The sequence below is a fragment of the Lissotriton vulgaris genome, chromosome 6 (assembly GCF_964263255.1).
Source record: "Lissotriton vulgaris chromosome 6, aLisVul1.2, whole genome shotgun sequence".
NCBI classification, from domain to species: Eukaryota; Metazoa; Chordata; class Amphibia; order Caudata; family Salamandridae; genus Lissotriton; species Lissotriton vulgaris.
In genome coordinates this window covers 1,849,372,460-1,849,398,605 of record NC_141694.1, presented here as the reverse complement: position 1 = coordinate 1,849,398,605, position 26,146 = coordinate 1,849,372,460, and the positions used below count along the sequence as shown (strand labels likewise).

At 49.0% G+C, this 26,146-nt stretch overlaps 1 protein-coding gene across 2 annotated transcripts in view; it reads left to right on the top strand.

The window, feature by feature from the left end:
- GTF3C2 (general transcription factor IIIC subunit 2) overlaps positions 1–26,146 on the top strand; it is a 908,247-nt gene that overhangs the window by 80,507 nt on the left and 801,594 nt on the right. For both annotated transcript variants that reach the window (XM_086928162.1, XM_086928163.1), the window contains exon 4: positions 17,407–17,785. In XM_086928162.1, coding sequence (XP_086784288.1) covers positions 17,407–17,785 — 379 coding nt within the window. The remainder of the gene's footprint in view (positions 1–17,406; positions 17,786–26,146) is intronic.

Genomic DNA, 26,146 nt, shown 5'->3' with positions numbered 1-26,146 from the left:
CATGTTCTTCTAGTAACCTCTCTAATGGTATAACAGATGGCATCACTGATGATATCAAATATGACATTGCCACTGATTTCCCAGCTTCCTTCTCGACAGGATGTCACATCGCAAAACTATCTTCAAAAGAAGCGGTACAAAAGGGGGTGGTGATGGACGGAGCATCTGAACCAATCAAACACTCACATCCAGTCAATAGATCTGAGTTTAATCCATCACCGTTCTTTTATTTTTAATTTTTTTATTTTATTTCCACGCACTTCAGATACACAGCTCCAGGCCTACAACCTCAGGGGCCGGCCGCATTATACATATTTCAAGTAAACAATTGACACTTGCAGACACAGCCCATCAGCCGACAACCCAGGGGTCCGGCGGCGTATTCTACTAAGGCGCTAGCGGATTCACCATTTTCCCCATCAACCTAAAGAACCAGAGCGCAGTTATCGTGCGTGTTTTTCTCTTTTTCTCAACTCCAATTGTTCGTCCCCGCCGTCCCTCCCCCCAGTGCTACAGCTTGGATTAGCGACCAGTGCGTTAGCAACACAACTTAACTAATACTAAATCCCCACTCAACTACTGATCCTACACCCTCCCGCCCCTCCCGCCTTGTCTTCACAGTGTATGCTAAAGGTGTATGTGCCTTAATGATGCCTTGTCTATCCTGCCTCCGCACTCCCTCCAAATGTGCTCCCGCGCTAAGTCTGCTTCTCGACTAATCTGTCCTAGCCAGGGTGTATGTCCCGATTGCAATGCCCCTGCCAGCCTGAGAATAAGCAGTATGTCTGCGTTGCCATCCTGCCCATCTAGCCAGGACCCGCGTCGCTCTGCGCCACCGTCTGTCTCCGTAGTGGCATTTCTGAGTCGTGTGGCTCCGGATTGTCATATTCCTCTTGCGCCTTTCCATTGAGGTAAGTGCGGTATAGTGCCCAAAAGTTTTTAGGGCGGCTCTTGGGGGCCAGCAATTCGCTATAGTTCTCCACCTGGGTGCTACAGAACAGCATGTCTCGCGCCCATCTAGCTTTGGTTGGGAGCGGTCCTCTCATCCAACAGTGTGCTACCACTCTCTTGGCCATTAGCATCCCATATCCGCAAGTCTGCGCATCGAGACTGGGAGTCGCTTGGAATTTCCTATGAGAACCAATCCTGGTTCCGGGGTCATGTCCACCTCCAAGATTTTGCTCATTTCCGAGAAGTTGTCACACCAGTAAGACTGGATGCCCGGGCAGTGCCACGCCAAGTGCCTGAAGTCAGCGTTTGCAGTGTGACATCGTTTGCATTCTGCCGATTGCCGTAGACCGTATATGTGAAGTCTCTCCGGAGTGTAATACACCCTTTGCAGAAACTCAAAGTGGATCAACCTGTGCCGACCATTGAGCGATATCCGCTTCATACTCACAGCAGTACCACCATATAGCGTCATCCAGCGTAGTATCCAGATCTTTTTGCCATGCGAGTCTTGCTTTCATAGGTTGATGTACTCCTTGCGTCCTGGCCACCCTATACAAATTCGTGAGTAGCTTCCGGGGCTCCTTAGCCTTGATAACATATGTCAATTCAGGAACGTCTGGAGGCTCCGCCATGTCTGGTCCGAGCAGCTCCAGGAGTGCACTTCGCATTCTGTGAAATTGAAAGCGTTGCAACATAGGGGCCTCACCGCGGTCTCCCCGCACCTGATCCCAGGTTTTGGCAATGCCATCCTGGAACAAGTCGCTTGCTCGATGAAGCCCAAGATTCGCCAGTTCTCTAGTGACACCCTTCTCTCCCATAGGTGGGAGCCAGATCATCCACTCCAGTGGCATATCTGGTGAGTACAGCAACGCTCCTCCCTGTCGCTGCAAGAGCGAGTGCCATGCATGGTTGGTAGCAGTTATGGAGTCCAGCACTCCCGTTCTGCGATCCAGAGGCTTGCATATCGTGGCCGGTAGCAGCTGCGGGTGTGCAAAGAGTCGCTCCATGAGGACATGCGGGATCAACTTGCCTCCGTGTATCAACGTGTGCAGGTGCGACGCTTGTGCCACTCTGTAATAAAGCTCAAGGTCCGGGGCTGCCTGACCTCCCATGTTGTAGGGCAGACCTCCCATGTTGTAGGGCAGGGTAAGGGTCGACCACTTGACCCTGGGCTGCTTTCACGCCCACGCCAGGCTAATCATAAGACTCGTCAGCCGTTGGAAAAAAACTTTAGATAGGACTATTGAAAGGGCATTAAAGAGGAATAGGAACCGCGGCAGAACTACCATTTTCATAATGGCTATGCGGCTCATCAAAGTGAGAGGGAGTTTGCTCCAGAGCACTATATCGTCTTCCAGCTTGCTGATTGCCCTCACATAGTTTTGGCTAATGAGCAGGTCCGGGTCCATGTGGAGTTGTATCCAGAGATACCTAATCGGGTCTTCAGACCACTTTAGGCGGTATTCCATTTCCACCTGCCCAGTCACAGGTGTGAGGGGAAATACTATGGATTTCGCCCAATTGACTTTAAGGCCGAAGAGTGCGCCAAAGTGGACCACCTCCCTTATCAGCAGAGGAAGGTTTGCCACGGGATCATGCACATAAAGTAGCGTGTCATCCGCATGCATAGACAGTACTATTTTGTAGGTCGGGAATCATATGCCCTCATTGCCGTGGTATTCTCTCAGTGCGCAGGCTAGAGTTTCTGCAGTCAGTGCATATAGCAATGGGGATAAGGGGCATCCCTGTCGCGTCCCCCTATCGATGGTGAGAGGTTGTGAGACTGCATTACCAACGCGCACTCTTGCCAAGGGCCCTTTGTAAAGTGCGCCAATCATTTGCAGAAAGGGCTCACCAATTCCCATAATCCATCACCGTTCTTTAGCCCACTCCGCCACCCCAGTTCAGACATGGCCATATGCAAATCAGTCTGACCCTGTGCCTCATGGGAACAGTCCAGCCCGAACTGCCAAGCCATGCCTTCGCTGGACCGGAAACCAGCTTCCTAGGACCGGTTTCTGGCATTACAGCCGTCTTCAGCCAGGCTTGCTTGAATCCAGTGGCAAAGTGAGCAAGGCACTCACGTCTGAGCATACACTGCCAACTTATAGCGAACAAAGCGATACAAAAGGGGGTGGTGGTGGACGGAGCATCTGAACCAATCAAACACTCACACCCAGTCAACAGATCTGGGTTTAATCCATCACCGTTCTTTAGCACACTCCGCCACCCCATTTTTGGCATTGTGCAACATTCTGTCCATCATCTTGTGTGTTTTGCTGTTCACCCTATATGGGAAGGGTATGCCCAGACGTGGGTCCCGTGCTCACTAAGTCACTGGAGTCAAGCTATCCTGGCTGAAGACGGCTGATAGCCAGAAACCGGTCCTAGGATGCTTGATTCTGGTCCAGGGAAGACCTGGCCTGGCAGTTCAAGCTGGACTGTTCCCATGAGGCACAGGGTCAAATTAATTCGCACAAACACTGTACCCCCCAATCACAGTCCCATAAACTTACATAAGCGAAATTTGGAATCTGGTTAATCAGGACCCTCCACATTCCCCTACTACTTCCCCCACACTCTACGATATTTCTTGACGCACCCCTTAGCTTTGTAAAGGGCTTTTTCCTGGGTCGCACACCAGTCTATCCCTCTTTGCCACCTCTCTAGATTTGGTGGGTCGGGGTTTATCCAGGCCGCCGCAATGTCCCTTTTAGCCGTGTTGAAAAACAGCTTCTCATTCCTGCACCCATGTGACATGGATCGTGAGGGACCTCCCAGCCCAATACCTCCATTAGCTCCACTTCAGTGGATCCCCAGAACTGCCCCAAGCGGGGGCACAACCAAATCATATGGACGAAGTCGGCCGGGGCATGGTTACATCTGGCACACAACGCGTATGGGCGCAAACCCGCCTGATGCAGGGGAGTGAGGTAGCATGCATGTCTTCCGCCCGTGCCTGGAACGCCAGGGGCTCCATCGCCAGGACGAACAGCAACAGAGAAAGGGGACATCCCTGCCTAGTGCCCCTGGCGATGGGGAAGGCCTCCGACAGTACCCCGTTAACCAAGACTCGCGCTCTTGGGTGGGGAATCAGTGACCGGAAGTGTGGCCCAAACCCCATCTCGGTCAGCACGCCCTGTAGGTATGTCCAATCCACAGAATCGAAAGCTTTTTTGAAGTCTATATGCAGAAGTGTCAAATACGGGGTAAGCAGGTGCTGATTTGCCAAAGCCAGCTGCAGCCTTCGGAGGCAGTGGCGGGTCCCTCGCATAGGCATGAACCTGCATTGATCCGGGTGCACCAATGAGGCCAAGTAGGGTTTCAGCCGTTGGGCTAGCATGGTGGCATAAAGTTTAATTTAGTTGTTAAGGAGTGATATAGGGCGATACTCCGCACACAGTCGGGAGGGAGGCTGAGACTTCGGGAGAACCACGATGGTGGCGATGTCCGCCTCCGGCGGGAACGAACCTCTTTCCACGGTTTCTTTAAATAAGTTAGCTAGGTGGGGCGCTAGGGTGCTTCGGTATGCGGCATAATACTCCAGCGGAAGAGACCAGAGTGATCGCCACCTCAATTTCCTTCAAGGAGATGTGGCGCTCCAGGTCCTTCGGGCCGCTGGCTCCAGCCTAGGGAGGCACACCCCACCCTGTTCAAGGAGAGCAGCAACGGTCAGCCCGGGAGTTTGTGCAGTGTACAGTCTCCGATAGTATGCAGCAAAGGCATTTGCTATTGCCCCGGGATCGCATTGCACCACTCCAGCTGAGTCCACCACCTCTGAGTTGATGCGGTTCGCCCTGGGATATGTGGCCAACCTGTGCAAGATCGTACCATTCTTGTCCCCCCAGCCGTAAAAGAGGGGGTAGAGACCCAAGATCTCTACCCCCTCTCCAGGAAGTCCACCGTACGTGTTAGTCCCCCTCCGGAAAACCCACCAGGCGGAGGTTATTACGTCTAGACCTGTTTTCCGCGTTCTCTGCCTAGCGGTGTAACTCCTGAGTATGCGAATGAAGACCGGCCACCTGCCCCTTAAGTTTATGCACGTCGTCTCGCCACCACCGGCCTCACCCCCCCCCCTCAACCCCCCCCCCCCCCTGCTCAGGCAGGGATGTTCTGGCTTAGACCTTGGGTTCCCTACGCTGTTGCTGAGGTTGCTCTTGATGACAACTGGTATGTCCTGGAGGGCTGTCTAATTTGGTTCTTGCCCCTTGAAGAGTCACCGCCGCCCGAAATGGCGGCCGCGGCAGTCCCAACACCCCTCAGGTCCCGGGGAGGAGAGCACAGCAGGCCAGAGCGCAGGGGCATGGCCTCCCCAACTGCAGGGTATCACCAGACGAGTGGGGGGGGGGGGGAAGGCGGGGGGAGAGGAGCCGTGCCAACCAGTGCCCCCCCGCCCACCCCCCTTGCCTTTCCGCCCGACCGACGGCCGACACCTGGGCCCAGACCCAGGCGCAGCAGCGCCTCCGCTCCCCACCTCCACTCAGGGCCCTGCAGCAGGCCTCTAACCGGATGATGGCCCACGCAACAAGGGCAGCAGGGCTGATCTGGTTACCTCCAGGCCTCTGCACGAGCTCCGCAGGGCCCCCGCTCGCAGCAGGCGACCCACGGCGTTAACCCAGGCCTCCAGGCAGCAGGGATGGCCCAGGCACTTCCAGGCCTCTCGTACAGGCCCGCAGGGTCACTACTCGCAGCCGGCGGGCTGAGGGAACCCCAGCCGCACCGCCGCTACAGAGCAGAGGAAGGCATCGAAGGGGCGAACCAGGTATCCCAATCAGCCTGTGCAACACTAGGAGCCTCCGCCCCACAGGCAAGACCGGCCAGGCTCACAGGGCCGGCGAGGGTTCCGAGGATTTCTCCGGCGGCCGCCGCCATTTTGGGGGATGACGTGTGGCGGGTTCGGGAATCTAGGGCGGGCCGCACAGCTCGGAAATCTCCTCACGTTTCCACAGATGACGCCCCAGGGGCCCCCATGCAGCAGGATATTCGATGTGGGGCACAAGAGGATCCCGATGACGGCGAATGGCAGAACTCATGACGGAGGGGTCCGGAGCACACCTAAGGTGCGACCTCCATCTTGACGTTCCTGGCCACGCCAACAAGACGTTTTTTAATGTGTACGCTAGCTTTTATGTGTGGCCATCACCCCCAACTGAAAAGTCAGTAATATCTATGTATTCTCCACCAGAAAACCAGGTTTCATGCGGGACTGATGATGCTCAAGATATCCTGCCTTGTCCATGTATTTTGTCAAACTAGAGATGCCTTTGGGAAAAGCCCTTCACACATGGGTGGGAAAGGGTGATATGATGTTACAAATCATTCAACAAACAAATCAACTGTATATTTGTTGCATTTATTTAGTGGAAATGAGATCAATTTCTAAACAAACCTGTCTTGGTGGATAACTGCTTCTATGCAGTGCCTTTATCAGAATGTGCATTATGCATACCGCCTATTCCTTTAAAAAGAGAAAGCTAGTGACTGGACCCCTTGTGAGTAACATACGCCTAGCTGCAATATGCAGCGTGACTACAAAGACTTCGTACACCCAGGCAACCTTGCCTGGAAGCTGATGCTTACAATTGGCACATATCTGTTTCTTTTCACATAACAAATCCTTAGTATGCCCCTTCTTTTAATGTTTAATATTCATCATAGACCATCTAAGAGCATCTAGATACTTTAGCTAGTCAACCGTTGGTATATCCAAACAGCTATTAGTTTACTTTAAAGTTTGACAGGTTTTTTCGAGTATGCATCAGTGTATGTGTGAAAGGCAGGCCTGATATATGATATCCACTAATGTAAATGGGCACCTTGCACCAATCTAGACACCCTTATGGCGATTTAAGAGGTCTTAGACAACCTTACAAAGCTCTCTAAGTTTTTACTGTGGAGAGCAGGTTCAGGCTTCGTCCAGAAAGAGTGTAAAACAGCTTGTTTCACCAGAATGCAATCTTGGAGCATAGATTAAGTGTAAAAGAACAGCACCAAGTATTTACGAAAATAAGTATTTATTATAGAATACTGTTGGGTACATTCCAATATCTCCAACACAGAGATAAACTCAATGCATACAATACTTTAGCACAGAAACCCAGTAAATAGCACAAAATACACAGTGTGGGGTGGGGGGGGGGGGACCAAACCATATACTAAGAAAGTGGTATAAGATCTATGACTTGAGTCAAGACAGTGTCGTGAGGTCGTAGAAGTGCTAGGATTCCACGTAACCACCCAAGGTGAGTAGATAGGAATCCCTGGGAGAACTAGTGCAGTGTGGAAACACGCTGCGTGCTCCGTACAACTTGCAGTTGGATTTTTAAAGATTAAGGAACCATCCCAGTGGACTCTGAAGAAACCACTTGAAAGACAGAAGGTTGGAGAGCCACCCACCCGTGGATACCCTGTTACCTACACCATGAAAGCAGGGTGCATACGTGTGAATTGGTGTCGGAAACCGCTGTCGAACCCAATGGAGGACCTTGGAAAAGTGCCCGCTGCTGGAAGAGAAAAAAGTGTCTGTGGGAAACCAAACATGGATTTTGGAAGAGGAGTACCTGAAAGCATAGGGGTCAGAGTCTGGGTCACTTGGGAGTGGCCAGGGGCTCGGTAGACGAATGCCCTCCGATGTTGGGTGAGTCAGGGAAGATGACAATGACCTTGACTCTACAACTGTGAGGACCAGGAGACGCTGAGGAAGACCAGGAACAGGATACCACCGGTCCCACGAAGAATGTTGAGTGCTGAGCGTTCGGTGTCTCGCGGGAGCACCAACAATCCTTGGCAAAGGTAAGCCATGCAGAAGGAACAACGTCTGGTCCAGAAAGGTCCAGGGGACTCACCAAAGGCAGGGGTTGTCAGGGCAGGCCCAGAGCAATCAGGGGAGCCCAAAAGGAACTAGTGTGACCCTCAAGTGGACCCACAGGCCGGAAGCACTGGAGTTGCCAGAGGGCCTCAAGCAGCTCACCAAAAGATGCAGGCTAAGATGCACACAATGCTGTGTGGCTGAAGATTCTGGTCACAGGAGGTGCTCGAGGTTGGGGCTACTTGGAGCCCGAAGATCTGTTTGCAAAGAAGCCAACAAGCCTTTGCAACTGCAAGCTTGATGCAGTGCAAAGGGGTTCAGTTAGTGCAACCCCCACAAGGGATACTGGACTCAAGCTTTGCTATTGGGTAGAGCAGGCCTCGGGAGCTGTGGAAAACCACCACCTGTGTTGCAGAGTGTTGGATTTGGCCTTATTGGCTAAAGTTCACTTAAACTTTTTGCTTTTCCCCTATACCGAGAGCTGTGAAGTTAGATGCTGTAGGTACTTGCCACTGCTAATCAGTGTGCAAGCACAGATGTTCCCTGTATAAATCGTAGTGGTGTTTGGTTTTCTCTGATTGGTATGTTTGCCTTACTAGCAAGATCCCTAAGTGATGTGCACTGTGTGCACCAGAGCTAGTACTAAAGAAATGAGCAGAGGGAACACAGGTCTTCAGTGTAGGGCCTGCACGCATTGTGCTAAATTAGCATGTTGTCCTGACAAGTGCTACCACTTACTTGTCAGGCTTTACTTTCCCTTTTACATACACATGGGGCACCACTGTAGGACGTACTGGGTAACCTCTAGGCAGGATGCAGTGTAGGTAAAAAACCGGTCCTGTGCCAGTGAGAGTGCAAGGCCTGACAGTGAAAAATGCTCAATTTCATTTCCCCTGGTGAAAGGCCATCCTACCCATAGGACAGAATGGGGGAGGCTAGGTGTAGTATTGTTAGCCTAGTTTCCCAAGAATTGGAAATGGAACAGTGAAGTTTGGTATGTCTTAACTCACAGCATCATAACTCATCTTTTTGGGTAGATGGTTTTGTCGCTTTGTGTCCAGAAACCGCTGTTTGAGAAAATAGCTGAGTATGTGCTTTAGACCATTTTTTACGTGTCCCAGCAGAATGTGAATTGCCTGCCTGTTAGAGGTGAGAGAGGCTGAGGGAGGTCGTGCCCCAGGGGAGGGGTGGAGACGGCGCCAGGCTCCCCTGCACCTGGAGCGGGGAGAAGAAGAGGCTTTGCGAGGTGAAGAGGCCTTGTTCAGAGCCATAAAACAATAGACCCATCTCCCTATGAGTGATTAAAGATACAGGCCCCCAGTATCAAAGAGAGGACGGTGACACTGGGGGAAGATACGCAAGACTGATTTAGGAAGGGGTCGGGGAACCCTGAGCTCTAGAAAACTTCATAGACAATGAGGGGTATAACTGGAAGAACTGTAACCTCAAGACTTTGGTTTTGGTCATGTTGATGTCGTTGAGAACGGTCTCTGTATCGTTCAGAGAAGTGCTGAGAGCGCTTTGAAGACTCTGTGGACTGGTCGAGCCTCTGGCGGTTTTGACCTGTCCGCGATTGGGAAGAAAACCTCTGCCTCAGGAAGAGTTGCTGAATAGGCTGCGGGAGACACTTGACCCTTGATTCGTGATCTGGGGCTTGTGGGCAGTTTGTAGCTCTTGACCGAGGAAAGACTGAAGGGGCGCTGCAGTGGGTTGCGCCCCCCCCCCTTTCCTGTATTTTACAAACAAACAAGGGAACCCGATGAGTAGATAAGGGCCCTGGGTATTAATTATTTGCGCAAACAATGGTCCTTAGAGCGATAATAGTTAAAGTATAGACCTCAATAAGTGCTATATGTATTGTCAATGTCTAGCGGGACAAAGAATTTTAATATGCGGTGTAATTGGAATAACAATTAATACAGAAGGAAGAAATTATATACAACGGGACACAATCCTGCACCCGATACAGAGGGCAAACAAACAATGAACAAAACAGGTTTCAGGCAAAATTGGAGCTAAGGTAGCTTGTACTGGTCAGAGGATAAAACAAGCTAGCAAAAATAGTAACCACATTATTTATACACAATGGATCAAGGTGGTACTATTTTCAATTGTCAACGACGTTTCGATCCCAAGCTCATTAGTTAAAGGGATCATCATCAGGACAGAACAATTAGAATTGCCTGGTATATACCACAATGCATGTTGGGTTAAAGGGGAAAACAAACAACGGGGAGCCTGTCAAGGTTTTAGGTAAGTAACAACATTTAAAACATGTCAGCACCTGTTTAAAATCCTTAATCCGGTGAGCACTTATATTCAGAAACGTCGAGTAAAAAGAATTGGTAAGTGAATAAAAAGAAGGATTGATAATAAAGGGAATCTGAGTCCTATGTGAGGCCCAGTCTCACAGTATATTTTAACCAGGGTGGCATTGTAAATGTTGTGACTGGTGACAGAGAATTAACCTATGAAATGCAACGGATGGCGAAGCTGAGGTTTATGAGGGAGGACTGATTCTTATATGAAACCAGTGGCAAGGTGTGTTTTAGCCAAGGAAGCGTTGACTAGAGATGAAGATAATCGCTTACAGTTGCAGTGAACACGAAGGACACCGCTTAAATTAGCGGATGAAAATAGGCAAAAACCGCGTTGGCGCAGAGATTACATACGATGATGGAGTGGTATCAGGTGCCAGGATGTCGTCATGGTGCTAGTCACGGTGGTTATGTGACAAACATGCGGTATTGCCCAAATAAACAGTTGTGGACATACAGGGATGTCGTTCATGCCGAGTGGTTATAAGGGTTGAAATGTTTGCTGACGACACCCTCCTGCTTTCCAAAAGTCCAATGGGGATCCAGAGGATTTTGGATGGATTTGGTCTTTTCTGTAGACAACACGGTCTAGAGATCAATACAGAGAAGACCAAATTCATGATTTTTAATCCCTCACCTAAGAGCAGACCAAATCCCACGCTGGGTACGGCCAGCTTAGAAAGGGTCACAACTTTTCAGTATCTGTGGGTGACTCTGCACGAGAATTTATCCTGGGAACCCCAGACAGTGAAATCTCGGCTAAAGCTGACCCAATTATCTGGTGCAATCCTGAAGGTTGCAAATACATCAACCTATAAACCCATAAGTCCGGCCCTAGAACTGTACAAAACGCAAGCCAAGGCGGCTGCAATGTACGGCAGTGAGCTCTGGGGGTACAGAGCAGGTCGGGATCTCGCAAGAGTAGAAAATATCTTTCTCAGACACCTACTGGCTCTCCCCCGTGGCACACCCCTGATTCCCCTGAGAGTGGACGTGGGTCTACCCCCTATCGCTGCTGAGCTGGAGTCTAAACCAGTAAGATTCTGGCACAGGCTCTGGTCCACCAGCGAGCTTGAACATTACAGGAGTGACCTCACCCATGTATTGGGCCTGAACCAACGAGATAGAATCCCCTGGCTGGCCTTTGTTAAGAAGGAATTGTATCGGCTAAACCTGTCTGAACTCTGGGAAGCCCCTGAAGCAGGCTGCCAAAGGTTATCCCGGAAACGACTTGTTCAAATATACAAGCAAAAAAGCCTCGATTTACTTATGACATCGACCAATAACGGCACCCTAACTGAACGGTTCCTGCAATCCAAAAATTCTTATGAGTTTGAGGATTTTATGGACATTATTTTCCCAATCCTTGCTAGGAAGCTGTTTATACAGTGGAGGGTTGGTACTCTACCGATCAAAACTTTTACCTCCAAATGGCTTCAGAGGGATGATAAATCCTGTCCTGGCTGTAATTCTCACGATGAGGAAGAAACCCATCTTTTTTTCTTCTGTCCTGCATATTATAGACCCAGGAAGTACTGGTTGGTCCCTCTTTGCAGAAATTTGGGTTTCAGGAGCTACATAGATGCCTATAGAGTTTTAAAAACCAGTACTCTGCCTCATGTAATTTTTGCTGTGGCGAAATTTATTATGGCTATGTGGCTCATCAGGAAAAAACTGTTAATTGCACAAAACCCCCAAGTGTGAACTCGTCGTTATATTCATGGACTGTGCTTTTATCAATTTATGTCTATTTTATTCCTGATTATGAAAGACTTCTTCCCTCATCGTTCCTAGAATGACGCGTTATTCCTTTTTAATGTAAATGTGTTTTTATAAATGTAACTCTTTTTTTCCTTTTTAAATGTTGTCAGCTTGTATAGAACATGTATCTTTTATGGTCTTATAGACCAAAATAAAGAATTTTTGGATTGGATTGGATTGGTTATAAGGGTTGAAATTAACCAGTGAGCTTACCGCAAAGGCAACCTTCTACACATGGATATATGATTAAATAACTACTGCCTAAACCACGAATTCCTTAACCACGAAAGGCTAAACAACTAGCAATGCCAAACCACTAAATTTTTTACAACGAGTTCCTAAACCACGAAAAATATTTAAATTGCTCATTACCCATTTACACCACGTTGTTCTTTTTAATCTGCATGCTTTTGACATTTAAAAAAAAAAGGAATGTAATTAGTGATGAATTTTTATTGTCTGCCCTCTCAACTGAAAAGGAAAGCAAGAAACCCCAACCCGCTGCAGGATGCTGCTTGCATGCGAAGCAGACAAGAATGCGCGCGAGTGCCTGGCACATCCTGCCCAGGGATACGTGTGGAATGATTGTTTGGGGGCTGGCCAGAGCCTGCTTCTCTCTGTAGTAGCTGCTAGAACCGGAATCTGGCTAGTGTCAGCAGTGAATCGGACGCTGGATCTCCCGACTGCAATTTTTGGCTTCTGTAGTCTATAGGTTCACGGTTGATACACATCTTGGAGTTTTCGCAAAAATGCTAATTTTCACAGTAGTTTTTTCAAAGTTCTTTCATTGATTTAATGTAAATTGATATTTCCCTCCGTAGTGTCAGTACTATATCCATCAAATGTAAATCTTCCTGAAACATTTCTTCTAACCTGTTTTATAAATAATCTTGGGTAGTTATTGGTAGTGTTGTTCTCTGAAGTGTTTCAACTGTATGCTTTAAATACGGGTGCTTTGCATTAAAGACAGCATATGAATATACAGACATTCACATCACATTGAGAAATGCTCCATGTTTCTGGAGTTTACATGCAGCCTCTTCACACATTCTTAGCACCACCCGGTGCAACCTGCCCTCTGTAACGTGACGGGCACTGCAGTCATGGGTTTGTACTAACATATCCTGCTTCAGCTAGTACACAGGAGATTATGACGTACAAAGCATATGAGGCAATTTCGTCCGTGGTAAATGAAGCACCAACAAGTGTCAGATCACGCAACTGGAAATGTTTTAAAAAAATGCATGCTGGAAATAAATCAAAAGAGAATATTTTGAAATTGAGCTAACATGAAAAGAAAAAAAAAGAGCTGTTTAGCACCTGTTTACGGCACAATCAATACCACAGACACATCCTCGGGCGACAACAATGATCGTAATTGTCTTTACAGACAACACATATCCATTTAAATACTGCGCTATACTTTAGCAACATTATGAAAGGCAGTTCAGGCAGCCTGAGGGGCTGCTTTCCCGCGCTCAGCTTTGCCAAGTGAGTCATACCTGGGGGCGAAGATCGTGTCAGGTCAAGAGGGGAGAGACTCATGGTTTATGAAAGTCGTGCTTAAGGAAAGTCCTGGTTTATAATTGTCGTTGTTAAGGATTGGTCGTTGTTCAGGAATCGTTGTTCAGGTAAGTCGTTTCAAAAACTTCGTTGTTGAGGATGTTTCCCTCTACACATATGGCAAAGAAGGTTTGGAGTGGCTCCGTGGAGCAGATAAATCAGGATGGAAGCGTGGGTTTAAGCGCGCTAAAAGAAGGGCATTAATAGCTGTATTAGTCTGTAATACTTCCAATCGGTTTACGTGAAAGTAATTGCTGGCCAAGTGCCTTACATACCGTACGTTTGGCCAGTCAACGAGTGGGAGAGGGTTTGAATTTATTTTCAGCCGTGGCCGGAATGGTACGCCCGCTCCTTCGATCTTCGGCAGGGTCTGGAAGCCACGTTTGGCTGGGAGGTTGCTGGGAGGAGAGAAAGAGACCCAAGCGGGGCATTTAGGGACTCTGACTTAGCGGATAAGGTACGGGGCAGCCGATCCAGACGATGTCTCTTACCTTAATTACGGCAACAGTCTTCCTGAGCAGGACTTTACTGTGTGCTGCGTCCTGTACCCCAAGTGCCCGAGGTAAGCTGGCTCCCTGTTCGGAAACACAGGAACATAAAAAATTTCCAGGAAGTCTCAAGTGACGCTGTGGTGGGACCGTGTCGTGGCAGCCTGAGACCTCCGAAGGGGTGCCTAAGGTGATCGTGGGCACCCGGAGCGAATCAAGACTCTGACACGCAGGGTGTGTGTCTTGGTGCGGCTACAGGTGTTGGAGCGCCTGTGGAATGTTGGCATCGTGGAAGAGAGCAGAGATTCGGGAAGCGCTGGGGGGTGCGTGTCGCAGTGCAGTCCAGGCACTGGTGGAGAGTGCCGGAACATTGTGGGCACTAAGGAGGAGTGAAACTCCGACACGCGGGTCGGCGTGTGGTGGAGAGGTGAGACTCAGACGCACAGTGTGCGTGTCGTGTTGCGACCCGGGCCCTAGTGGAAAGCGCCGGAAGACTGTGTGCACCAGGAGACGGACTGAGTCTCGGACGTGCCGGGTGTGTGTGTGTCGAAGGTGCCACCAAAGGTGCTGGTGAGGAGTACTGGTGAGCGGTAAGCACCAGGGAAGGATTCCTAACAGTGCTGGAGAGGAGGGCTAAGTGATCGGGCCCTTTAAGGCTATGCGAGGTAGCATCAGTGTCGTGTGGAAGGCTTCGTGGAAGGAGTTTGTGCTGAAATTTGGCGGCCCGGACCGGCAGCCCTGCTGGAGCTGAACTACCGGCCCAAGCGCGCCTTGCCCGTGGTGACGAAGGTTCGGGAGTAAGGCCAAGCCGCTGCAGCAGGAGAGGAGAGTGGGGTCGCGCTTTCCCAGGTAAAGTGGATCATCGCCTGGGGCGGTGTGCAAGCCCGGAGGGATACTCTCTCGGCCTCTCCCTGCTGGCAACTGGGTGCATGTGTTCCTCTGGCTCAGATCTCAGTCTGTGCTGGTCCCGGACGTGGCAGTACAGGGGCCAGGGCCCGGAGTGGAACTTGGGTGTCATGTCCGTGTTGGGGGCAACCGGTCGCATGCTTCTAAAAACAGTCGTATAACACTTTGCATATTTGCTGCTAACGCACTATTGAACAACGGCTGACACTAGAGTGGCTTAACAAGCTCAGGGGTTAGTGCGCTACGCACTACGTTAGGTTTCCCTTGCAGGATACAGGATCATAGCGAAGCGCACTGCATTGATTGATTACTGCACTGTACTGAATTGCACTGTGACGCATTACCTTATTCCTTCCGTTCACAGGGCATGCTGGTGGTGATAACGCATTGAATTGTTTCCTATAGCACTGTATATAATTGCAGCGTGACGCATTGCTGTATTCCTTCCTTGAACAGGGCATGCTGGTAGCGAACTGAGTTGCATTATCTTGTGTTGACTCAGTACATGATCTTGACGCTACGCATTGCATTGTTTCACTGTCGTACTGTACAGGAACCAATCGTTAAGTAGTGCAGTATTCCTTGTATTTTGCAACATGTGTGAATCTAGTGATACGAAGTACCTGGCCTGTTGAGAATGGTTAAAAGTCAGCGTTACTGTTGGTTAGAAGCAGTGGTTGGGGATTAGGACCGCCCAACCCACCGGAAACCATATTACCCAGTGTATATATGTGGGAGTTGTATTGTGTGGTCATTTTGTATATCTTTTTATACAAACTTGTGTGGAGTGCATTTGTGGTGACATCATTGGGATTGCTGTGGGCGTGGTTGCACATACTGAACACTCGTGCCTTGGAGAGAAGCTTGGCTGCTCGTGTCAAGCTACTAAGGGGGTTAGCAGGACTGTCTCGGACGGTGTCCTTTCTTTGCCTAACGTGGGAGCAGGGGAGGGGGGGTTCGGGTCGCGCACTTGACAACAACGGTGCGAGCGGGAACTCCGGCTTCTAACACAAAGCCCACGGAGTCCAGAGGAGTTCAGGATCTGCAGACTGGTTGACCTAGTTGTTGTGCCTGCAAATGCAGGGGAGTGACTCCTTTACTCCAAGGGAGATTACTTCAGGTGTCTTTGATGCTTCACAGGCCTTGGAAGGTTCATGTATGATGCACAGGCACAGACGATGCAGCAGAATGGAAGGGAGACGAAGTCCGGCCCAAATGAAGTCCAGTGTGCCCAGATGGTAGAGGTGCAGTGGTGTCTGATCTGAATCTTATCCCACGACGATTCTAGGGACATACCCCCAGGTAAGCCCTTAAGTTCCCTAGGGAAATGGTTGGGAAGATTCAGGGGACCCTCCCAGGGGGGAGGTTACTACCATGTCCTTTGTCCAATTTCGCACCAGAGAGGGAGCCAATGGCTCCCAGAACTGGTTTGAATTGGACTATGCAAGGGGACATTAAGTATGCCCCGCGACTTTCTGGTGTTGGCAATACACTAAATCCTGTCTGGGAGGTGGTCACACCTCCCTGTGGCAGCATGCCTATTGTTCCACCTTCCTCTGCTCGAGCTTGACTCAGCAGCAGGAGTGCAAAAATGTGTCACTGGTCGGCAGCAACCATTTGGTCGAGAAGACTGGTACAGGGAACACCGAGAGCCTAACGGAGGGCTCTTCCAGTGCTGGAATCATACCTCCCACACCATTTACAGTGTGGGCTATCATTCAAACATGTTTGATACCAAACATGATAGGATTCGTTGCAGCTGTTTTCGAGATGGTCATTACGTAATTACGCGATGTCACTCTATATAGTATATTGGTGCTTCAGTGACAACCGGGGAGAATGGACTCCGTAGGCTGTAGGGGTGTCCTGCTTATTCAAGGACACCCTCTCACTTAGAACCAAGCACCCTGCCTTCAGGATTGTAAATGCCTTCTATAGGGCTGACTTATAGGTTTTAAGTGCAGTGGCCCTTAGATATAGTAAACCTATATCTTTAGTAAGTGGTGCATACACCAACTTACACAGGCTGCAATGGCGGGTCTGTAGTTCCATTTTGCATGGTCTCCCATGGGTGGCATAATGCTTGCTTCAGCCCATGAGACCTCCGGGGTACCAGTGCCCTGGGTACCTTAGTACCATATACTAGGAACTGATGAGGGTACCCCAGTTGACAATCTGGAGTGTACCTAAGTACCCAACACAACAATTTAGGAGAGAAAGCTGATAGACTTGGGTCCTGATTAGCAGGATCGCAGTCATACTAGTCAAAATACAGCTTAGCACCAGGCAAAAAGTGGGAGTAACCATGCAGAAGGATCCTACCTTCCTATAGTATGTTACTAACTTTATAAGGCATTCACTCTGTTCTTGTTTGATATTCAGCAGTGGTAACCTGCATGTATCTTGAGGCTTGGAACTAGTGGCTTGTCCTTAGACGTAATTGTGTTTATAGGTTGAATGAAATCAAACGTAGATGGACATCTTTTCTTAACTGTTAACATTGGGCTAGCTGTGAAATGATGTGCTGTGCTCGTAGAACTCACCCTTACTGTCGATTTGTGTTGATTTCTCACTGCTTTGGCCTTAGCTTGTGGTTTCTTTTCATGAACAGGGCTATGGTGTACCTTCAAGAATTGGCAGCAGAGCTCACGTCATCATGTCCACCTCCAGCCACTGCCAAGGAGCCTGACAAAGATGGGACACCGGAGGTGGAGGCGGAGCCAGAGCCTGAAGCTGAGGCTGAGGCTGAGGCTGAGCCCGATCCCGACCCTGAACCAAGGAGTCCAGTCCAAAAGAAACGAGGGCGGAAGAAGAAAAAGACTGACTGGGATGAGGATGATGTGTCTCAGGACGCAGACTTTGTATTGTCTGAGGAGTTACTAAAACGGGATAATGATGAGATACTTGAGGATGAGCGAGATTTGTTTAATGATGGGCATGATCCTGAGATGAAGAGTTTACGAAGAGGTTTGGGACGGTCTAGCCTCACAGTAAGTTATCATACTATCTTTTTATTTCTAGTTGCGTTTTTAATTCCTTGTTTAGTAAGATAAGTGATCTGTCCATTTCCACTTGCACTGCTTCAGGTTCTATAATATACTGATCTCTGTAGCTCACCTTTCTATATCTGCTCCCTCTCTTCTTATTTTATGTTCTTCCTTCCGTTTTCCATATGGTTTGGGCATGCTTCCACCACAGTCCGTATACAAAAAGATTTCTTACTTTAAATTTTGGATCAGGGATCCAGAGAGCACTTCCCCTTCACGTGCTGGTCACACCCTTGCCTTTTGTCTCATGATCTAGATGTTGCTGAGAAACAAGAGCTGCCTTTATTCCATTAGGAACCTGGGCAAGTATCATAAAGCAACAACAATGGTTCACTCTGAACCCATTTCAGTAGACTATTTTTTATTCTCAGTTAAACATTTCAACGTATACAGTTAATGTAAAGCATGTGATTACTGTCTAGCCTTGGTTTTGATATGCACAGGGCATGTCAAAGATGGCAACAGTGTAAGCTGCACTTTCACAGAGCCTGGGGGTTTCACCACGCCGAGCAAGAATCTGTCTGCATTCTGTATACTGGACCACATCTTAAGGGGGTGGCGCCATGGCTACTCACTCCTGAGGCAAGGGGAGACCCAACTGAGCTGGCTGCAATGTAGTGCAGAGAGAGCCAGGTGTCCTGGAGCAGGCCAAGTGTGGGTGTGAGGCCTATCATGTACTGAGGATAGAGCCGCCCATGAACCCCGTGGGAAGCTTGAGCTGTGCCGCTTGTGCCCCATCGGACTGCGTTAGGCTCTTTACTAGTACAGCAAAATAAGGCGGCAACAGAAGGATCCCACCCCTCCCTCCAGGCCTTGCTATGAGAAAGGGCCTTCCTAATTCCCCGTGGTGGGTGAAGGTATTGTGGAGGTGGTGCAGTGCGGCGCCTGCATCTAGAGTCTGGGGCACTGCTGGCAACACAGCACCTGGAGGAGACCATGGGGTGTCGAGGAGACTTCAGAGAGTTACTGTGTGCACTTTCCTGTAGGTAGTGGCCGGTACCCACATGCAATGCGAAGCCCAGATCAGCTCCTGTAGAGACACGACCCAATTTGGGTAAGATTAGGATCACCTCCCTCTCTGTATAACCACCAGTCAGGAGTACAATCACATGGGCCACACTGAGGTCTACAGAACCTAGTCACGAGGTTTGAAAACTTAACGAACCATGCAGCCTATTCAAAACAGTTAAGGAAATAATGGAACCATAGAGGGGCGCTAATTCCTCCAACAGGTTTTAAGCACTCTGTGTTGATGAGACCTCAAATACTAAATGCTCCATGAATCTTGATTGGTTTTGTATCAATTCTTTAAACACAGTTGTTTATTTCATTGAACACAGGTGTTTTTTTCATTGACACCTGCTTAAGAAGGGGATTTTGTGTGTAATCCATGTAATTTAAGGATACCTGTACATTTTACATCTGTAGTTCTGGAGATTACAGATTCCCTTTCAAAAGTGATCATTTTTTTAATCTCTTCCTGATGCTGCGACATATCAACACGAGTCTAACATTGTTATAGTACTAGATCTGTTCAGCCTGTGGAGCAACTTGTAGGTCAAGTTGAAATTCTGCCCATGGGCACTAAAGTGGAAATTACTACTGTGTGTGACGCAGACTGATTGTTCTCACCATTGACATCTTATATCTGCCTTCTGCCTTTCATACATGGTGATTTACATTAAAGTCCCTCTCTCTCTCTCTCTCTCTCTCTCTCTCTATATATATATATATATATATATAGAGAGAGAGAGAGAAGGAGAGACACACACACATAGAGACACAGAGAGAGAGAGAGACACACACATACACACACACACACACACACACACACAGAAGAGAGACACACAGAGAGACACTATCACTGACCGACCATTCATTACAGGTACAAGTTGACACTAGCTGGGACCTTCCAGAATCTGAATATACTATTTAAACACTCAGCAAACCACTCTTAAGATCGTGGTATCAGTAGTTTTGTTCTTCATTTTCATATCTAGTAAATCACACTTCGCCCTTGCCAACTCGTGTTTTGTCTACACTGACAATGTTGCAGCAGACTTGTTCACTGCTGCAATTGTAATTAATAATTTGTATTACAGAGGAGTACTGAGATTTGATGATCCATCACCTGGGTGAGGGGCCCAAATTACAACACGTGCCCGAAAAGTTAACTTGCGGAAACAGACTATGAGCTAGAAAAAACAGAGGATACCAGTCAACCCTCACTGACCGGTCACTAGTTAGTTGGTACCAATCAAAAGTAATTAGCACATCATATCAAGTGCCCATGTGTCTCACATAGGAGCAGTCCCCCTATAGCCTGGTTCCACCTTACACACTAAAGCTGCATTCTGATAGATACATCTGCCAGTGGATTCCTCACCTTGTGAATATCCCCTGCGCAGCAGCCAATCGGAAACTTTTGTAGCTCTCCACGCCGGCGAGGTCATGGACGACGTCACAGAGTGTACGACTCCGCTCGCGACCCCGCTGACGTCACTGGATCCATAATAGGGCCTCGTTGGCGTGATGACGTCAGTTCCCTTTTTTCCGCGCTGTCGACGCCAACGTTTTTTTGGGACTCTCTGTAGTTACTTTGTAATTTCTAGTGTTCTCGTCTGTTCTCATCACTTCCTTTGTAAAATGTCGGGAAGAAAGTCCGATTTCAAGCCCTGTAGAGAGTGCGGGAAGAAAATGTCTATCACTGACCCGCATCAGGACTTTGTTTGGTGCTTATCTTCCGATCACGACGTCGAAGAATGTGCGTGCTGTAGGAAGATGAACCTGAAGGCATTGAAGGAAAGGGAGGCGAAATTGTTTATGGCCAAGATGAAGAAAAAAGAGAAGAAGGTGAGTAAAAGAAAATCAAGATCAAGATCGAGATCGAGGTCGAGGTCTCAATCCGAATCCAGGTCGGGTTCGAAGTCGGCTTCGGGGCATTCGAAGTCGAAGAGGCATAAGAAGAAGAAGCATTCTTCATGGCGCCACTCTGATAAAGAATTGGCGCCAAAGTCCTCTTCTCCTCGGCGTCGCAGAGATGACGTCGATCCATTGCCTTCGAATCCGACTTCACCAGTGAAGGTTGTGACTCCTGAAGTCGAGGTCTCTTGATCTCTGACGCCGGCTCTCTCTGATTCGGTTCACTCTCCGGATCTTGGTGAGGTTGAGCCAGAGCATGAGGATCAGGAGCAGCCTGAGGAGGTTCCTTTATCTGCGCCGGCTGGCCCGACTCCAGGAGCACCGGCTTCAGAGACGACACGGTGTAATTATCCTTCATTCCCGGCTCCAGGTCAGGACCCATCACATTACCTTAACGCAATGTATGCCGTCTGTGCGAGGGCAATGTACCCATCTTGTGCACCTGCCGGTCCTATGGGTCCTTCTGCATTTAATTTGGGTGTTCCCCAAAATCATGCCCAGGCTCCGTTTATGCCAGCGACGCCGTCCTGGAACTTTCCGGCGCCGTGAGCCCCAACGCCGTATCGAATCTCCGACGCCGTATCGAGATTCTCCGGCGCCGTCTGGTCGTCCTCGTTTGGAGTCGGTGGTGCCGTCTGATCCGCGTTTGACGCCGATCCCGAGGCCTACGGAGTCGGTCGTGGAGCCATCGACTCCAGCCCCCAGGATCCGCACAAGGAGGGAAGCCCAGAGGGCTGTAGAGGAGGAACGCTATCGGCAAGAGATGGAGGAAGGTGAACTTCCTGAATCGGAGGACTATTTTGCGGAATTAAAGGACTCGAGTGGCCTTGATGTCTCGCCTGAGTGGGATTTTTCTCCTGGCCCGGATGCTCCCTCTAAGGATGCAGCTACCTATCATATGGTGGTGAGAAAAGCTGCGGAGTTATTGTACATTACATACAGCTTGCATGAAAGCCCGAGCCCTGTATGTATCCAACACCATTATGGAAGCAACAAACAGACCCAAAACTCTGTTCAACACGGTTAAGGAATTAGCAGGTACGCAAACCACAGCAACTGCCCGTCCGCTAAATGAACGACAATGTCAAGATCTTGCTGAATTCTTCACCGACAAAATTGATGAACTAATTATTGATATCAATAGCAATAAAAATGATACTCCCTCGCAGGCGGACACGGACTATGTCCCCATAGTTAAGAATACCTTAGAATACTGGCCTCACATTACGTTAGACACACTGAAAGCCATCCTCAAGACCATTAAATCTGGCTCCCCTCGTGACCCTATTCCCATTAACCCCTTAAGTGCTGCCTCGGTGCATTGGCTGACGGCAGCACTACCTCCCCAGTGCTGCGCACGACCATTGGACGTCCATTCAGCACTAGTTCCAATGGACAGCGCAGCACTGGGGAGGGATGTTTACGAGCATCTATGAGGTTAATGTACTCAAACAACTGGATGCCCCTTCTCTTGAAATCATTGTCGACATGTTGAATTCCTCCTTTGAATTTTTCTATAGTTCCCACACTTTGGAAACACGCCATGATAAGCCCACTGCTGAAAAAGCCCACAGCAAACCCCGAAATATTGTCTAACTATAGACCTATATCTCTGCTCCCCGCCTTTTCGAAATTACTGGAAAGACACTTAACCCATTTCACTGAAGAAAATTCTCTCCTCCATCCGTCACAATCAGGATTTCGAGCTGGTTTCTCCACAGAAACTGCTCTGTTGGGAGTCACTGAAAACCTCTGGACACTCCTTGACGGCGGTCAAACGGTTGCCCTCATCCTCTTAGACTTGAGTGCGGCCTTTGACACCATATCGCACGAAAGGCTATTAACCACGTTAAGAAAAAATGGAATCTGTGGTGTGGCACTTGAGTGGATCAGGTCCTTTCTGTATCAACGAACGTTCCAAATTACATCCTCTTCAGCATGTTCCGGAATGTTCAGTGCCCCACATGGAGTGCCCCAGGGCTCTATTTTGAGTCCACTGTGCTTTAATCTATACCTTAGACCACTGGCCGACCTAGCGGACAGATCAGGACTCACTCTCATAACCTACGCTGACGACTAACAGATTATCTTTTCTCTGTCAGAATCCAACCCATCATCTCCGTCTCCCCTCAAACAAGGTCTCCACAACATTTTCAGCTGGATGACAAAAAAACAGTTGAAACTTAACAGAGAAAAAACGTAGATCCTCCTTCTGGGGAAACAGGACCTGTGGAACCCCTCCCACTGGCCTTCCCAGATGGGGAACCTCCCAGTACCAGCCACCCAGGTACGCAACCTGGGGGTCATTGTGGATAGCTCCCTCTCCATGAAACAACAGCCCAGAAAAGTTGTTGGCCTATGTTTCACCATCATGAAGTGTCTTAGAAAAATCCTCTGGATGCTGCCCATCTCCACCCAAAAAACTGTAGTCAATGCCCTGATTACATTTCGGCTTGACTACGGTAACATCCTGTACCTGGGCTCGAATAAAGCTGTAGTACGGCGGCTGCAGCTTGTCCAGAACTCAGCTGCCAGGCTGCTGTGTAGGATTCCTAAAACCGCCAGTGTCTCTAATCACTTACGTGACCTGCATTGGCTCAGGGTAGAACATCGGATTAGATTTAAAGCCCTGAGCTATATGTTCAAGATAAAAGCTGGCACTGCACCAAAATACCTACTTGCACTAGCCCATCCATACACTCCCAAACGTAACCTACGGTCACATTCAGCAGCCAACTTTTGTGTGCCTAGGTTCAAACTCTCAAGAATGGGAGGCAGATCCTTTTCATACCTAGGACCAACTCTTTGGAATGCACTCCCTCCCTAAATTCGCAAAGAGGAAAACTACGCTAGGTTCAGAAAAAACATCAAAACCTGGTTTTTCGAGCAATAACGAGAACAACCCTGCGAACCCCATGCCACTCTTCTGTGCTGTGTCTCGGCATCGGGAAACCCTTTTTGGGTAGCTGTTGCGCCTTACAAGTTTAATAAATAAATAAATTAATTACTCAGCCTTCCACTGAGTTTAAATCCAATCTTCTGACTGAAGTGTTGCATTCTCCCTCATCTGTGTCTGAACCTCTATTACCATTTAATGAGGCAATTTTGGAGCCAGTGTTGGAGGTTTGGAAGAAGCCTTCGTCTGCTCCTGCGGTCTCCAGGACTGTGGCACGGAGGTATAGGGTGGCACCTGAAGATCCAGAGTTTTTGTCAGCTCATCCTTGGCCGAGAGCCTAGTAGTGCAGGCGGCTTGTTCAAAGAAATCTTCAGGGGCTTTTCCTCAGGTTCCGTCTGACAGGGATTCAAATCGCATTGACCAGTCTGCCAAAAAGGTATTCTCATCTGCAAACATGGCGCTAAAATCTACAAATGCTACTTGCTTGATGGGAAGATATATCCATGCCTTGATGGATTCTTCTAAGCAGTTGCTACCAAAACTGTCTGATGAAGATAAGAAAAATTTTCAGGAAGTTTTGGATGACACCCAGGCTGCTGCTCGTCAAGTTATCCAGAGCGGCCTAGATACTGCTGACTCCGTGGCAAGGATTATGGGCCCTGCAGTAGCTACGAGAAGGGGGGCTTGGTTGAAGTCTTCAGACTTTTCTTCTGATGTGCAAGCTACTCTGTTGGACTTACCATTCGATGGCACAGGACTCTTTGGTAAGAAGGCGGATGCCGCTCCTGAGAGATTCAAAGATTGTAAGGCCACAGCAAGATCACTTGGCTTACAAACTCAATCTAGAGGATCTTTCAGAAGGTATAGAGGATTTGGAAAGTCGTCCTTTCGTCCGCAAGGACAGCCTCGACAGCAGCAACAGCAGCAACAGAACACGCTGTACAAGTCCTATAGGGGAAAAGGCAGAGTTCGTCAATCCTCCTCTTCTTCTACCTCACCCCCTATCACTGCAGCAAAGCAGCCCTAGATTCCCCATTCTCAATCATATTGGTCCTGTGGGGGGTCGGCTTACCCATTTTCTGCAGGATTGGGAATCGGTCACTACAGACCAATGGGTTCTTAATCTTGTGGCAAATAGGTATGCTCTTCCCTTTTCGGGAATTTCATCCAAATTACTCTTCTTGCCAAGGGGCTTGCTCAGAAGAACATCTCCGTCTCCTACAGGAGGCAGTTCTGACCTTGTTAAAGAAAGGCGCGATAGAGGTGGTTCCAGAGCAAGAAAGGGGTCAGGGATGCTACTTCCGGTATTTCCTGATTCCCAAGAAGGATGGCAGGTTGCGTCCAATCCTTGATCTCAGGATCTTGAACCTTTATCTGAAACAAGAAAAGTTCAAGATGCTCACCCTTGCGCAGGTTCTTCAAGCGCTGTTGGAAGAAGACTGGATGGTGTCGCTCGACTTGCAGGACGTGTATTTTCATATTCCGATCCTGGAGTCGCACAGGAAGTATCTCCGCTTCACGATGGGTTTGCAGCACTACCAGTTTGCGGTCCTTCCATTTGGAATTACTACTGCACCTCGAGTCTTTACTAAGGTGATGGCAGTGGTGGCAGCACATCTCAGAAGGTCGGGGATTCCGGTTTTCCCCTATACGGACGACTGGCTGATCAAAGCAGAGTCTCCAGAGAAGGTGCTACATCATCTGCAAGAGACAACTCGGTTGTTGTACAGATTGGGTTTTTCGATAAATGTACCCAAGTCTCACCTGGTGCCCTCCCAGCGCAACTTGTTCATAGGTGCGGTACTGGACACAACTGTATGTCGTGCATTCCCTCCTTCTCAAAGGATTCACGACATACAGGAAATGATTCCCTTATTAACAATGGAGCAGTTGTTCCAGTCCTAAAGGTCCTTCGCTTGCTCGTTCTGTTTGCTACCTGTATTCTCGGGGTTAACCATGCACGCTGGCACATGAGGGCACTCCAGTGGTGCCTCCGCAGGCAGTGGTATCAACACAACCGGGATCTCAGGGAGTCTGTGAGGATCTCCAGAAAAACTGCAGCGGATCTGTCTTGGTGGAGCGTGGAGGGCAATCTGTCTCAAGGAAAGGCCTTTCATCCGTATCCATCGGTTGCCACGGTGATAACGGATGCATCCACTCTAGGGTGGGTACCCATCTGGGGGATCTGGAGAACAAGGGTCTTTGGTCTCCGGAAGAAAGGTTGTTTCACATCAACCTTCTGGAGTTAAGAGCGATTCGTTTGGCACTCAAGGCCTTCCTCCCTTCCCTTCGCGGTCTGTCAGTTCAGGTTCTGACGGACAACATGACCGCGATGTGGTATATCAACAAGCAGGGAGGAGTGGGGTCGCAACTTCTCTGCAGAGAAGATCTGCATCTCTGGTCCTGGGTTCAGGACCACCAGATTTGTCTGATGGCAAATCATCTGGCCGGAGTTCTGAACGTGCGTTCGGACAATCTCAGTCGGC